General features: G+C 42.6%; 1 protein-coding gene across 5 annotated transcripts in view; it reads left to right on the top strand.

The window, feature by feature from the left end:
* The window catches only part of BACH2 (BTB domain and CNC homolog 2), a 332,743-nt gene that overhangs the window by 241,133 nt on the left and 74,468 nt on the right, over positions 1-17,142 (top strand). For all 5 annotated transcript variants that reach the window (XM_079779974.1, XM_079779973.1, XM_079779972.1 and 2 more), the window contains one exon: positions 15,428-15,682. In XM_079779974.1, coding sequence (XP_079636100.1) covers positions 15,440-15,682 — 243 coding nt within the window. In that variant the 5' untranslated portion in view covers positions 15,428-15,439. The remainder of the gene's footprint in view (positions 1-15,427; positions 15,683-17,142) is intronic.

Consider the following 17,142-nt stretch of genomic DNA (forward strand, 5'->3'; position numbering starts at 1 on the left):
ACAATGTGTTTAGCTCATCTCTTCCAAAAAGTATCCAGAAGAGCAGAGAAGAAAGTGATTTTTTTATTCATAGAACTGTATGTTTCCTTTATGTGGACTGATCCTCACGTGGAAATTTCATTCAAATACTGATTATGAGAAGAGTTATCAGTTGTTAGCCAGGTATTTTTCCCAAGGAATGAAAGCAGAACAGAATAAGTATTCCTAGCAGGAAGAGTCTATTTTCATTCTCAGGGTGTAATAAAGCTCAAAGACAAGAGTAGTTTGTTGTGTCACAATAGGTAAACAACCCAGAGAGGGTAATTGGATAAACTTTGAATCTTCTCATGTGCTATTTACTCAACCGTATTGCCAAAGGCAGAGACTCAACTTTCATTATGTGGGTCCCTTGGCAGGTCTAATTACCTGAGGGGCAATTACACACACACACACACACACACACACACACACACACACACACACTATATATATATATATATATATATATATATATATATATAGTGTGTGTGTGTGTGTGTGTGTGTGTGTGTGTGTGTGTATTCATAGTCACACCACATAGAAGTTGTATACCAACTTTAGTGGTATCCGTGTTGTATCTTATTTATGATTGTTTCCATGTTTGCATATTTCAGCATGAATACCTACATATTTTCTCCCTTCCTTCTACTGTAACCAAATGTGACTAGTGGGGCTACTTAATGAAAGAGGCTAATTATCAAGGACTTGACTTTACTAATGTACTCAAGTTGGTGATGTTTTAGGTGAGAAGAACATGGGCAAGCCATCTGATTTGGTCCATTATTATATTTTCAATTATCCTTGGTGCTCAAAGAGAGACATTAATATAGCTGAGGATGACATAGCAAATTACCACAGCTCTCTAACCTTTTAAATTGCTAACACTGTTGTAATCTGTAATTATAGAAATCAGTGTGAGAATTGTGGCACTGCATAATTATCTTTCCTGATACTTTATTGCTGAATGAATTATTAATCAGAATCAGTCTTGTATAGTATTTGCAGCAACTCAGAAGAATAATGTATAATTAAATTTCATTATTCCCTATTTTTGTGCTAATGTTTTATGATGTTGTAATTGATAATTAATTGGCCGAAAACTCACACACTACGACTTGAGAGTTTCAGGTGGCTGGAAAATGTTCAATATGCTGAGTTCATTAACTAAATAATGATCATCCTGTAAAGACCACAGGTCTTGTCTAGTCTATATGAGAGAGCTTTTGAAATTAGTGTATTAATCATTAAGCCTTTCATGTTTTCTTAAAAGAAAGCAGTAAACATGGGCACATACGAATAATTAAGAAATCTTAATAGGTTTCAAATCTGGTCAAATTTAAGTACTCAGATGTTAGTTATGAATATCAGGTTAATGCACTAGATACAGTTGCTGTGCTTCTCTGTGGATCAGCTTCCATAGTAATTAAGCAGCGATCAGTCTCCATATAACCACAATTTCAAAAAGAGAATAACAGTGCTATAGCCTGGAAAGCCAGTCCCCTCTGCCTTTGATGAGCATAACCCAGGGTGCAGCACATCTTGATAGACAAAGTCTAGTCTAATCTTCTTTTCCAATTGTCCTAAACACTAAATGGCGATTCCCCCTCACAGACACACGGAATTTAAAATCTGAAAGGATTATGAACTTTTCCTTGACTGGCATTCTAACGAAGAATTCCTGGTGTGAGTCTCTCCTAGTGTCCTTTGCAACCTAGGTAACCAGCCAACACTCCGGATCCAAGAATGTCTTCCATTCAGCCTGAGTCCTATTGAAAAGAAACTTTGTTGGGCATTTTATAGGAATTTCTGCTGTGCTATTTTTATTTGATTTTTTTATTTCAAGAAGATGAGGCTTTTTTCTGGTTTTCAAGTGTCTCCTGTAGAAACATACACCTAAGGAAAAAAAAAAAAAAAAACAGGTGAACATCTTTTTTCTTTCCAGGGAGTTTTGAAGGCATTGTGAAAGGGCACTTTACAATGCATATACTGTTTTTCAATCAACCCTTTTCTAAGCTGGTCAGAAAACCATCCACAGGAGATTGTTCCTGGGGATTACAATGCAAAGGCACCTCCACACTCCCAGGAAGATTGTAAGGGGTTTATTTTTTCATTGGTTGTGTTGGCTTCAATGTCATAATTCCAAATTATAAATTATTAAGGAGGATCTTGTCCTCAGACCACTGTGAGTAGAACTAAGGCACCTTTCTGTAGCATTTGAGGAAGAGTTAGTCAATGCCCTTCGTGCTTGTCTGATTTTGGAATGAAGATCAGAAACCTTCCTCTGACCATCGTCCCCGAATCCCAGGCCCTTGAGAGCCATGGATGGTCCCAGAGCAGCAGAGGCCCGGGCAGTGGTCCTGCCAAGCTTGGGCGTACTCTGGAAACACTGTCCTGAGGATGCCGATGGAGGTCCTGAGTGCCCATCATCTCCTGAGGGCTTGGATGCTTAGGTGCTGCTGAAAAGGAGGGCATGATTGGTCCTCTGGCAGTTTGAAATGGGAGGCTGCCAACTTACAGGGAGGGAATCACAGCCATCTTTCAGAAGGGGGAGCAAGGAAGCTTTTACCAAGATAGAACAGCTCAATTATACTCTGCAAGGACCCACACTATACAGAACCAATGGATAAAGAATATGTCTCACTATTTGTGAATAGTCGAGCCCAGAAAGCTTTGGAAATACAGCATACTTAAGACCCTTGCACTGAGAAACTCTATAAATGTTCGCTTTTCTTTCATTGTGTCAGTCTAAGCTTTTCCTATGGCTTTTGTACCGTCCCATTATCTTGGTTGCGTATCTTGGAGGTCATATCATTAGTTTTCTCTAACATTCGTGTTGCTCACAATAGACTAAGTTTTCTGTGGATAAATGGATAGGCAAGGCGACCTGGTGGCCCAGAAAAGACACAAAGGAAGATATGCGAAGCAGAGGTTTGAAGGAGATCTCAGCAGAAACAAAAGTAGCATAAAGCCGGGAAGGAGGATAGAGCCGGCAGGAGGCTGGGGTGGGGTTCAATAGGGTGGCCCAGGAGGCCTTCCCGAGAAGCTGACATGTGAGCAAAGACCTGAAGGAGGTCAGGGCTGGAGCCATCACCTTTCAGTCTCCAAGCAACCGCTTAGGAGGCAGGTTTTCTCTTCCTTTCACCTATAAGGAGACAGAGAACTTAAGTAGCTGGCCATGTCATTGAGCTCTAGGAAGTGTCAGGGTGACATTCCCGGTTTGTAGGGATGCCTTGAATTAGCTGCCATGCAGGTCAAAATGCAGATTTCCAGCCCTGCTCCAGTTGCCCAAAATCCATGCGATTTGAGAACGATTGTAATTCCAAGAGGCGGGGAGGTGGCTGGGGGAGTCTGAGCTGGGTAGGCAGGGATAAAGCAGGAGATGCCAGTGTGAAAAAAGGATGAGTCATTGGCAATCTGGGAATAAAAAGTGAATGGAAAAAGTTGGTGTGGTTGAGAAAAAAGAGCTAATTTTATTGAACACTGTATGTTGAATGAGTGAATGAATGAACTAATGAACAAACACATAGGTGTCGTGTTTTAATCCTCACAACCCTTCCAGATAGGTGCTATTTATCATACCCTTTTTGTACAAGTTGGGAAACTGAGGCACAAAAATGTTACGTGTCTTGCCAGAGATTTTGCAGCTAGTGTGGGGCACAGTCAGGATTCAGAGCCAGGTCAGGTCGCCTGGCTCCCAATCCTGATTCTCAACCATCACACTACACTGTCTCTATTAACCATAACGTACACAGTATTTAGTGAGTGCTTTCTACACTCAGAGGGATTGTTCTAAACACTTGGCATATCTGTGCTTTAAATTGCTGGCTCCTCCTAGCAATTGGATTACCTTGCTGAGAGAGCATGCAGTTTGTCTGAGAGGGCATAGCGTAAGTATTCAGATGCCCGCAGGCTGGCTCCAGAGCATGGCTCGTCACCACTGCACCTCACTGCCTCTCACCATGAAGGAGGATACTGATTTGTAGGAAACAAATGCTAAGGTAGCAGAGAGAGCGCACAGGGAAAGCCTGTAACAAGAAGGTAGACTATTCAGAGCACGCACATGAGGGGCTAGAATCATTTAGGGAATGTTATTCGATAGGAAGCAATATGAGTTTCCCATCTGTCAGTCGACTTCTCTTGGCATGAAAGAGAAGTATATCAGGGTTAAGTGCCCATAAGAGCCGACGTTCTTGGTATAAGCATGTGTAGAATTAGGCAAATGGTGGTGAGGATAATTCCTGATGCAAGCAGATCCACTGCCTTATTTGACCTTCACGGTCAGTGTGGGATATTATGGAGGGAAGGCTGCAATGGTATTGTTGCCAAAGTTGCTGGAAAATACCAGATCCCACATATTGTCCCATCATTTTCTCACAGGCCATGGATGGAAATCAAGCGAATTGGCCTTTCCCTCGGTGTTTAAGCAGGAGGATCTGGCAAAGATATACATCATTCTTCATGCAGCCCAGGTTTCCTCAATATAAGAAACGCTCAGTCTGTGCAGAACTACAAGTTAATATACTGTGCAAAGAAATTAGTTTTCTTTGCATAATAATACCTTTTATTTTTGGAGTGTTAACTGTAAAACAAAGACCATCCCAAACACCTATTGCTCATCTCATTTCATCTTCACGTAGCCATTTTGCAGATGGAAAGACCAAGGATTACAGAGTCTGACTGATATACCCAAAGTCCTACTAGGAAGTGGGAGAACCGGGACTCCAACGGAGGCCCCCTGTCTGGGCATCGGAGAAGTGAGAAGCAGGTGCATTGTGGAGTGAGGAGCAGCTGAGATGAGTCTTCCTGATGGGTGCCTCTCTGTGCTTGTCCGGCACCACCTGGCCACAGGCCTGGCCCTTGTCACACCCTTTCCTGACCACTTGGAAAGAGAGTGTTTTCTCCCTCGTGGCAGTGCAATTTTGACTTTTTATGAGTGAATTAGAAAAGAATTCTTTCTTTAACATACTTTGCATGGTCCAAAGCATACCCTGTAGGGCGCGAATGGTGTATGTGAGTGGTGGTGTAATATAGGCATAAAATAGGATTTATATTTTAAACAGCATCCTCAGTGTCGGGAAGCATTTGTGTCCCTGCCTTGTGGTAACCATCGTCATTACTCTGAGAAGCTGCCAAGGACAGGACAGGGACTTGGGAGGCTCCGAGCACATCCTTCCCCCACCCCCACCATCCCTCTTCCCTGACCTGCCTGTTCCCATACTCCCAGGAGGCCGTTTCACACGTGTGTTAATATTCCAGCTCCATTTGATCTCCTGGATGGTGACAGATGGTCCAAGTGCTTTTATTTCCTGATGTGGGATTTAACAAACTGCCGACCAATGGGTTATCCTCCTGGTTTTAATCATTTTTAAGTGGAAAAACAGGAGTGAGGGTACTCATACTTCAGTGGAAATTCACAAACCTTTCCCAGAGCATTTCCCAAAAGGACCCTCAGGCTGATGACTCCTCTGCCCCGATTAGATGCTGCCTGCCTGGGTGCAGACTTTTGATTGTTCTAGTTACCAGGTGAACCATCTTGCGATCTAAACTTCACCCATCCCAGCTTGCATCCCTGCAGAGAAGATATTTCAGAACAGAACCGCGTGGTCCAAAAGACCCTGATGCGTGAAAGAAGCAAGTTTCCTTCTATTAAGAACCTTTTCTGTGAAAGCTGTATTTTTGGCAAACCTCAGCGACTCACTTCTGTTTTCTTTCCTACCTGTAAGCAGCATTCCCTCTCAGGAAGCCGGACAGGCATTGGTAGAGATCACAAGGATGAACAGCCACAGAACCATAGATATCCTTACGTACAGGCAGACCTTTCTGTCTCAAGTGCACCTGAAGGTCACACACACACACACACACACACACACACACACACACACACACACACACGCCCCCCAGACGGAGTCAGGTTTGCTAATCCAGTCTTTAGCATCATAATTCCTGGTCAGATGAGTCCCATAGGCTAGTCAGCACCTATAAGCAATAACTAGCCCAGGAAGCATGCTGGGAACAATGGCATTGTTAATATTGTTTGTTGACTTTACATGGACACCCAGCATTGTCAGGCAGTAATTGCACAGTAAAATCTTTTGAAGCTAATTTAAGGAGCCAGATTTTTTAAGTATAACACTTAGATGTTCTCTTCTTTCCTCTCTCCTCCCTTTCTTCTCCCTTCTCCCCCTCTCTCTCCCTCTTCTTCTCCCCAATCAGATTCGAAGTCCACTAACGGCCGAGTTCAGTTTTCACAGTCTCAGGTTGGACAGTAACGCTGAAGTTGGAATTAGACAGACTTGCACCTCCCCTTTTTTCTGCATTTGACTATCTGTTGTCTTTTCTTAGTCTTTGATTCTCTGTTGTGAGTTTTGACGTGGTTCTTTTCTAACACAGAATAATTTCTGTCAGGTTCTGGGAACTCCCCTCCCACCCGAGGGAGAAGTTTTGGGGAGAAGATGCGCGCCCTGTGTTGAACTATGCACTCGGTACAAATCTGCAGTGCCTTCTATTAAAATGTAAAATGATCCGTTGAGTCATCCTCCCTCTGGTTTGACTCAGATGCTTTATGGCGCACTTTGCATGTCATTTCTCTGTAATGATTTCCCCATGGAGAAGGGTGTCTGATAGAATCCAGGCAGACTGAAGATTGCTCTGAGTCAAATGGATCTTTTATTCTTTTAGTATTAACCCTTATCTCTCAGTTTCCCGTCCTTGCATTTTCCCTGAAGGAACCTTAATGAAGTAAATAGGTTCCACCACCCTCATTTAGCCTCCTAATCACTGTTCATAATTTCTTCTCACATTAGCAGCATGAAGCTCTAGGGTAATATTTCTCTGTCTGGAGGGGAGGAAGGGGACACTGGGAAAAATATTTCACACAGATGCCCTGATAAAGAAAAATGTAGAAAAGGAATGACTTTTCTCTGTCCTCTAACTCCTAATAGGCAAGAGGCAAATGCTAATAGGAAGCAGAGATTGATGTATGAGAAGTGAATATAAATGGAGGACACGGATACAAAGAAGTAGCACCAGAGACAAACTGGGAATGACAAGATAGAAAAGAAAACTTGCCAGGAAGAGAAAAGGACCTACCTCTGCAGAATAAGTGAGGGCTTTGACTGCACTCTTAGCTGGGGGCTTACCACCAAAGAACCAAAGGCAAGAACCAAAATATAAAACAAGAAGAGCAGGGGAGGTGATCACAAGCTACACATCCAAATCTGCCAATCCCTAATTCCACGCTTTCTCCCTGCCCGCCCTCCTCTCTTGGCCACGCCCACACCCCCCACCATCACCCAACCTCCACTAAAAATAATCAAGTATCTTAGGTGACCTGGCGTGGAGTCCATGTCACCCACTGATCTCAAAGCATGTCATGGTTTCATCTAGAGATGACAGTGCATGCCCTATGTTGTTATTGTGCCCAAGCCACAGCCTTTCTCTGACCCCTAAACAGTGTGTCTCGCCTGACTTCCCTGGGTGGAGACTTGGACAGAGGAGAGGATGGACACCCCGTGTCCATAGCCATGTATCTAATACAACCTGTGAGGACCTACCCTGCCCACCAGAGCACTTTGGGGGCGGGGCAGTGGGGAGAACAAAGTGCTGAACCATTGCTCAGTGCTTATGGGCATTCTGTTCCACTAATATGAGAAAATTGGTCCTTGATTCATTCTTCCTTCGAGTTGACTCCATTTATAAGGGGAGAAATGTCAAACTGTCATTGGGTAGGTCTCCCTTTCTTCATCTCTTCCAAAAGCTATGGGATGACATTTTTCCCTTCCAGCCAGCTATATTATTTTGAGCATTTCTAACTTTCTTGGGGGGAAAAAAAAAAACTTCTTAAGAACTGTAGTTAGAGAAGCTCATGTTTCAAGTTTTTCCTAAATTTCTGTACTTTCACAGAACCGTGGAACTAGAAACGCCTTGTCGGGTCACCGGGTGCATTTCCTCATTTTATAGCTAAGGAAGTGAAAGTGCATTGAAGTGATTTGGTTTTCATGAGAACGAAGATGAAACGAGGGATCTCGGAAAAGACTTTTGCTCTGAAGCAAAAGCCTGGGCTCAGATTTCTCACCACCTCCCAAAGGGCTTTGTCCCGCATTCTGCCCACTTTTACAGTTTCTGATTTAAAACACACAACTTGGAATCAGTTCGATTGGATTACCCTTAAGGACCCTTCTGACCTTAAATTGTAGACTACGTTGTGGGTGTGTGTTTTCATTTAAAACCCGAAGTCCACCCTCCATAATTAAGTCATAGAACCTGAGGCAGATTACTTGAGTTGTTAACCCTTTCCTACAATTTTTAGTTGGGGGAAGCTGGATATTTTTAATTATAAAATACTAGTAGAATGTACATATTAAAAGTGCATAAGACAAATATATAACTTAACACAAAGTGAACACACATCTACCTATTACCGATGTCAGAAATAGGACATGTGACAGCACCCCAAAACCCCGTAGTGCCACTTTCCTGTGACAGCTCTCTCCCCACTAAGGGAACCTCTGAGGTTTTCCTTTATAGTTTTATCACCTATGTATATATCCCTAGATATTTAAGTTATAGTTTATTTTTGAACATCTTAAAAGTCAAATTCAATTGTATGTTATTATTTTGTGTCCTGCTTCTCTGGCTCAGTATTCAGCAGTATTCAACACTAGGTTTGTGAGACCCATGCATGTTGTTGCATGTGGCTCACATTTGCTTTGTATTCTTGTATTCTTGCACTGTGGTCTATTATGAATAGACCGCAGTGCATCTAGTCATTCTGCTGCTGACAGACACTGTGTTGTTTCCATTTGGGAGTTATGTTGAACAGTGCTGCTCTGAACGCTCGCATAGAGTTCCTGTTGCAGATATGCAGGAGTGTCTCCTGGGTGTAACCTAGGAGTGGAATTACTGGGTCATAATCTGTGCACTTCTTCAACTTGACTAGATGCCAAACTGATTTCCAAAGAGGTTGAACCATCAGTGTATGAGAGTCCTGTTGCTTTACATCTTCACAAATACTTGATACTGTCAAATGCTCTTTAGTTTGGTGGGTGTGCAATATATCTTTAACCTTTTGCACTCGGGTGTCGAGTGTGACTCGACACGGTTAGCATTAGAATAAAGGAATCGAGAAAAAAGCAAGCGAGTGCAAAGGGTTAATTCTTTATTTCCTTTAGATTAATACATATAGTCTGCTACCAACAGTCTAATATTTCTTCTAGCTCAGCCTCTGTATCACATCATGACTCTTCATATAATTTACACTTACATATATATGCTGGTAGTTGTCACTATTTTATTATGGGATATTTTGAAAGTGTGGATTATTTTTTTATTTTAATCTGTTTAAAAAATAAGTGGAACAACACCAACAACAAAAATTACCAAAAAACTGGGGTTTATTGTGATTGTCCCTAATTTTTTTAATATTTTCCACTGTGCAATAAAAACATTATCACCAACTATGTCAGTAAATTGAACTTCCTCCTGAAAGTTCAAGGAAAATGGAAGTTTATATTGAAGCACAAGAATCATTCCGAGCTATTAAGGATCTGATGATACAATTGCAAGTGCTTCCTCCTAACAACAGCCTTAAATTTCAGTTCCCTTGGCACTAACTAGTGCACACGCAGATGGAGTGTTTGAGTAAATAAAGAACATGGAACGTTTTAGCTGCTCTGTGTCAGGCTCTTACTTTAGCTATCCAAAGCATTAGAGACATTAAGTGACAGGCACTGCACTTTTCCATTAGAAAATACTGAAATTGGATTGCTTTCCACTCTAAGTAAGAAGTTTAGGTCTTGATGCGATTGAAAGGTGTTTCCAATCCAAAAGTAATAACGTAGTAATTTTAATGGCACTGTGCACTCTAAAGTTTCTATAGACTTGACAACTTTCTTGTATAAAAACTAACCCTTCCCATTTCATAGTAAATAACTTTTTTTAAAAGCATGCTTGATAAGGGCAGAATTTACTAAGCAATTACTAAATAATTTAGTGCTTGATTCACAGAAGTATTTATTTAATGCACTGTTTCTAGAGGAAATGTGGTTGGAATTTCAAGTGAAATGGTTTATAATTTGGTCTTTTTCATTACCTGCAAGGCATATTCATTTCATTTCATCTGAAACATTCTAGACATGACAAGTTGTCTGAAAAACTTAACATTCTACTCTTTTGTGAATTACAGCTTTTCAGAGTTCCCATTGTAGATTTTTTTTTCTTGTTTTGGTTCTTTGACTTATTCTTTTACCTTCAGAACGGTTAGGTATTTAATTTCTGAATATGACCCAATAATGAATGAAGAGTGAATGAATGCATTAACAAGTAGTTTGCCTTCATTAATACTAGATCTCTTACTGATGAGAGTTGTGGTCTGTATAGCTTTTTGAGGAGATGAACACACTATGATAAAATAGCAGTAACTTACTTTTACTGCTGAACCATATGATAAGACGATTTGGTATATGTACATGTACATGTGCAGCTGGGTTTTTTGGCCTACAAAAAGAAGAATGAGATCCAGCCAAGACCCAAAATCAGAACCTTTGGAAAGCTTCCTTACAATCTGATTTCAGCTAATGTCTACACACTTTAACACATTGTCTAATGCTTAGCCTGAAGACTGGCTGTCAGACTCGTACATACTATTTTGGGCTCTGTTACTCACTACCGAGTATCTCATTCTTATATCCCATGGATTCTGCTGAAGATTTCAAGATTTGCTGCATTAGGGATAAAATATTGTTTAATTAACATTAGTAAGGCAAGTGAAAAAGGAAAACGGAATGAAACCTAATGCAGTGATAAGGGAAACAGATTTCAGGTTGGCATGAGTCAGTCAAAAACAGGCAAATTGGAGGAATTCCTAGAAGAGCACCCATGATAATCAGGGGACGGGGCGGTCTGAATGATTTCTAAAAGAGGAAGAAACAGTATGTCCCATTATGCTTGAAAAGGAGCCAACAGGGAGGGAAGTGATGAGATCCAATAGGAACATAAAGGCAAAGAGGAATAGAGTGGTGCTGGCGTGGCATAAGGAAAGGTTTTCCAGGAATAATGTCATAAAAGCAAGAATATCCTCAGTCAGGTTAAAGTCTAGCAACCGCTTCCTGGAAATGATAGATTCTAGATTATACCATTTGATGAACCGATCTGATATGTTTTAAATGTCTTCTAAAACTCTCCGGAAGGTTTAGCCCAAAAAGCAGATGTTCATGGGGCTATCATAACCTGCTTTATCGACTCAGGGGCACATATTGCCACATCTCCTTTATTTTCCCAGCCGGCCCTGTGACAGGATGTGGAGTCTTTTCTTGAGGCCCCTGCCCCCAGCTGCCTTAGAGCCAGAAAGAGACGATCTTGCCTGTGAGCTGGAATCTGAGGCACCGTGGATAGCTGCTCCTACCTGGTGGGCAGGCCCGTGTCCAGTGCTACAGGACAGTCCTCAGGCCCCTCCTTGGGCCTCAGTGGAACTCCGCTCTGGGTTACAAGGGTGACATACTCTTTTAGTGTTTATTCCCTTGGTCAACATCGTTCCCAGAACAAACCTCTGGGCTAAGATAACCAGCACTGGAGGAGCTAATAGCATCAGTCCACATATTATGCCAAAATATCCTCCTAAGTTTGGATTCCCCATTTCCTAAAGTAATGTCACTTTAAGGGACTTGTTCCTCCCCCCTTTTCCTCGGGGATATCATGTTCTGTCTCAACAGCTCTTCCCAATTTGGCATCTTATGGGAGCCAGGGACTCAGGTCCTAATTCCTTTTCTCCCAGAAGACTTTGGTTTCTTCCTGTATATTGTTCACTCCATTCTCTGCACCCAGCTTTGCAGTATCCACAATGAAAGAGGCTCCATAATTGGTCTCTATAAAGTTACAGAAAGCTAACTTGTCTCAACTGAAATGACAATATCTCACTCTCATGATAGGTATTTCTTTTATAGACTCTTAGACTCATAGAATTGTAGATTGGTATTAAATTTGTTGGTCTTCTAGTCAAGACTTTTCATTTTACAAACATGGAAGCAGACCCAGAGAAAAGTGAGTCATCCAGAATCCACACAGTGCCAGAGCTGGGCCAGAAGCCCTGCATCCCTGTCCACTCCTCGTTCCACGGCACCTCACTTTCATTTCTCTTTTGATTTTATTTAATTTCATGTTTCACTGAAAAACTTACTGCTTTGTGTCTGTTATAGTAAGCTTCCCTCTTTTTGGTATAGGTGCGTTAATAAATGGATTAGAGAAATGAGATGTCTCATAAATCTCCTGCTTCTTATGAATTATGCACACCATTTATATCCTTGAACATTAATTGTTCCACCTAGTTTTGAGTGCTGCCTGATAACAAAATGTTAGGAAATGGAGTCTGACAACGTGTAAAAAGGCACATATATTATGATCAAGTGGAGGTAATCCTAGAAATGCAAGATTGGTTTAACATTCAAAAATAAATCAATGTTATTTTCCTTATTAATACACTTTTTAAAAAAGAAAAACTGTGATTATCTCAATAGATGCAGAAAAAGTATTTGTCAGAATCCAGCATCCATTCCTGATTTTTTAAATAAACAAACTCCCAGCAAATTAGAAGGAAATTTCCTCAACTCAGTAGGGACATCTATGAAATGCCTAAAGCTACCATCATAAATAACAATGAAAGATGGAATATGTTTCCCCTGACATCAGGAACAAGGCAATGATATTTGCTCTTACCACTTACAGTTTACACTGTACCAGAGGGACAGTGCAGTACCAGTACATCTAGCCAATGCAGTATGGCAAGAAAATACCTTGAAATCATCCAGGTTGGAAAGGAAAGAAAATGTCTTCGTTTACAGACAACATAATCTACATAGAACATCTATGGAATCTACCAGAACAAAAAGGCTATGAAAACTAATAAGCACCAGCCAGTGTGGCTCAGTGGTTAAGCATTGACCTATGAACCAGGAGGTTATGGTTTGATTCCCATTCAGGGTTGCGGCCTGGAGCCCCAGTGTGGGGTTTGCAGGAGGCACCCAGTCAATGTCTCTCTCTCCCTCTTTCTTCAGCTCTCTCTAAAAATCAATAAAAAATCTTTTTCTTTAAAGTTAGACTTACACATACCAAATGATTTTCCATTCTACCCCTAGGTATTTACACAAGAGGAATGAAAGGATATGGTCATATAAAGACTTATACACTAATCTATAGCAGCTTTATTTGTAATAGCCAAAAACTGGGAGCACCCAAATATCCACCTTTAAGTAGATAAATGGATAAAAAATTGTGCTATGTCCATACAATAGAACACGTTTCATCAATAAAGGAACACACAGTTGGTGCACACAACATGGATGAATCACAAAATATCTATGCATCATAAAAGAAGCCAGAATTAAAAGGATACAATCTGTATGATTCCATTTATACAAAATATAGAAAATGACAACTAATATATAGTGTCAGAGCAGACCTGTGGTTTCAGGGGCTGTGATACAGAGAGGTGCAAGGGAAGGACTATTAAGGACATAAAGAGATTGTTGTTGATAAAGGATGTGTTCATTGTCTTGACTACCAAAATATATCAAACTGCACACTATAAATATATGCAGTTTATTGTATACTAGAGGCCTGGTGCACAAAATTCGTGCATGGCGGTGGGGTCCCCTCAGCCCAGCCTGGACCCTCTCCAATCCGGGACCCTCGGGGGATGTCTGACTGCCGGTTTCAGCCTGATCCCAGGGATTGGGTTGAAACTGGCAGTTGGACATCCCTCTCTCAATCCAGGACCGTTGGCTCCTAACTGTTCACCTGCCTGCCTGCCTGCCTGATTGCCCCTAACTGCCCCCCCTGCCAGCCTGGTCGCCCCTAATTGCCACCCCCACCAGCCTGGTCACCCCTTAGTGCCTCCCCTGCTAACCTGGTCACCCCCAACTGCCCCCCCCCAGTCGGCATGGTCACCCCCAACTGCCCGCCACCCCCCCCCCCCGGCCTGGTTGCCCCTCACTGCTCCCTTCTGCTGGCTTGGTCACCACCAACTGCCCCCCCCATCGGCATGGTCACCCCCAACTGCCCGCCCCCCCCATCCTGGTAGCCCCTCACTGCCCCCTTCTACTGGCTTGGTCACCCCTAACTGCCCCCCCTGATGGCCTGGTCACCCCTTATTGCCACCCCCGCCAACCTGGTTGCCCCTCACTGACCCCCTGCTGGCCTGGTCACCCCTCGCTGTCTCCCCTGCCAGCCTGGTTGCCCCCAACTGCCCCTCCCCCTGCCGGCCTGGTCGCCCCAACTGCCTCCCCTGCTGGTCTGGTTGCCCCTCGCTGCCCCCCTTCTGCCAGCCTGGTCACCCCTCGCTGACCCCCCTGCCGGCCTGGTCACCCCACGCAGCCTGCTGGTCAGTCGTTTGGTCATCCCTCGCTAACCCCCCTGCTGGCTTTGTTGGCCCACTCAGCCTGCTGTTCGGTTGTTACTGTGAGACATCGTGACCAATTTGCATATTACCTTTTTATTAGTATAGATTAGAGCTGTTAAAAAAAATAAATAAGCATAAAGCCACAAAGAAAATAAGACTCGTTGTTGGAATTCATACTAGTAGGAAACATTACTGAAAAACTACATTATGTAAATTAATTACAGATACTATTATTTTAATATATCAATGGACACTTTTTAAAGCAAAGAATCTTTTTTTTTTTTTTTTGTAAAAGTGATCTTCACTGTTGAATACATCTTTATTATAACTCCGGTTGTGTTATGTTGTGTGTCCTTAAAGAAGATGTACATCGAATCTGCGGATAATGACAGGTCCATTCCACTTCTTTTCAAGAGCTTTTCATGAGCAACAATGGCATTGTGTTGGTTGTACTTTGTCTTAAAGTGGCCAAGGGCAATTGCAATAGCTGGCTACATCTACTCTTTAGTACACAGACCTTTTAGATCCCCTGTTAAATTGTGTACTGTGATTAAATATTTGGTATCTTAACCAAATTTCAACTTAGCAACTTACATGTATTTAAATCAAGAGAGCATTACAAATACTTCAAAAGTGATTCATTTCCTCTTAACACAAAGCTCAAATGAATACTTGAATTGGGATTGTGTATACGTGAAAGTTTCTTTTCAGTCAGCCAAAAATAAAAACTACCAAGTTTTAAAGTATGTATGTGTTTTAAATGTTTTGCGTCTTCCATTAAAGATCTGGCTTCATTTCCATGGGGTAAAAGGACGCAGTAAATGGAAACAGTAAAGTCAGCCATAAAATCCGACTCTCCAGTATGTTTTCTGAGCTCATTGTGCTGAGCATGAAAATGCTAATGAGCAATTCTGCCCCTTTCTGCCTGGCTCATGGCAATGAGACTCAGGAACCATGAAGTTCTTCCTCACCTTCTCTCTGTGACTCAGATAGAAGTGACCCAGCCTCTCTTTCTTTCAGGGTCTGAACGGCATGTCTGTGGATGAGAAGCCTGACTCCCCCATGTATGTGTATGAGTCCACAGTCCACTGCACCAACATCCTCCTGGGCCTCAATGACCAGCGGAAAAAGGATATTCTCTGTGACGTGACTCTGATCGTGGAGAGGAAGGAGTTCCGGGCCCACCGGGCTGTGCTGGCTGCATGCAGTGAATACTTCTGGCAGGCGCTGGTCGGACAGACGAAAAATGACTTGGTGGTCAGCTTGCCGGAGGAGGTACAGTAGTTTGGTTTGATTGTGTGTGTCGCTAGTGGAGACACATGGGCTTGTAGACAGTTGGCTGAATGGGAGCTAGAAGGTGGAACCTGTGCCACATCCCCACTCAGGGGCTGATGTCCAAGTCACCTACATGTTAGGTTTATGTCATAGCCAGTTTCTGTTTGATGCATGTAAAGTCTCAGAGGCACGAATCTGAACAGAGCATCTTTCTTGAAGGGAACTGAACCCCACATGTGGCTCACAGCCACTCAGTTTCTGGTTCACTTACTCTTCAGGTTTTGAGTAGTTCACAGCCAAAGTTTGGTACAGTCCTAGATGTGGGATCTGAATCACTGGGACTGTTGCTATGATTTTTCTGTTTCAAATGATTTAAGGAGCACTTGAGTTCCCCTGAGAGTTAAAGAACGAGAGTATTCACAGCACTGTTCTTGCTTGGGGGAAAAGTAAAAAGCAAGCTGTAATTTTGACAGTTAATATAGTAAGATTCTAAGAAGTGTAAACTTGTTTTTCTCACCATTGTTGAAAATACCCTACTCAGGTTTCTTAATTACTTCAGTAAGTTGAGTCATTTCAGTCTATTAAGGACACTGGTGGCTGGACCTGATCTGTCCAGAGATGACATTCAATTGGATGGTTTGAGCTGCAGGAATTCAAATGATGGGCTTCACAATAATGACAAACCACTAAATTGGCCACCCTTTGAACTGTGCATACAATGTCTATTCTTCCATCATCCTGATTCCCCTTCATTTTCATGGGACCAAGGATAACACTGAGCAGCCTTAGTCTATGTGTTCAGGGCCAGAATCACTCCCAGTGCACAACACCACGGCCACCACCACCACTGCACAGCTCCCAGGGGTGAAGCTCACGTCCATAGTCTACCCCAGAGTTGAGCAGTGACCCACTTTGAGCGGTTGAGCGGCTCTTCACAGCAACCCTAGGAGAAACCAAAGACCCCACCACCATGATGTGGAGTTCTGATGAGGACCACCAGCATTAAATCCCAGGGTCACAGACCCCAATGCCTCCAGAGGCCTGGCAGATCATACAAATGAGTAAAGAGGCTATGTATAAGACAATAGGAAATCGTGGGGCAAGAAAGTCATCTAAATTCGACATAAAAAAACAAATAGCCAGACAAGACATGGGGGTCGGAGAAGATCAGCAAATCCAGTCCCTTGTTAAGCAACATCTGCCGTGACTCCTGCAGAACGGGAGAGTGGCCACCTGATAAAGAGAGAACTCACAAAAAGTCTCCTTACTCCTCCTCACAGCACTTACAAATAGGTAACTAGAATGATCCCAATACTAGAAGCCAAAGGACAAATCAATTGAAGGTGATGTAATTGGGGCTGGGGTAGCTTACGTACCAAGTAATGTGGGAAGGCCAAGGAACAGCAGCTCTGGTGTGACTGGGTGATGGGAGCTGGATTTTGCTCATGGGATGATGAATA

Source organism: Cnephaeus nilssonii (genome assembly GCF_951640355.1).
Source record: "Cnephaeus nilssonii genome assembly, chromosome: 9".
In the NCBI taxonomy this organism is placed as follows: Eukaryota; Metazoa; Chordata; class Mammalia; order Chiroptera; family Vespertilionidae; genus Cnephaeus; species Cnephaeus nilssonii.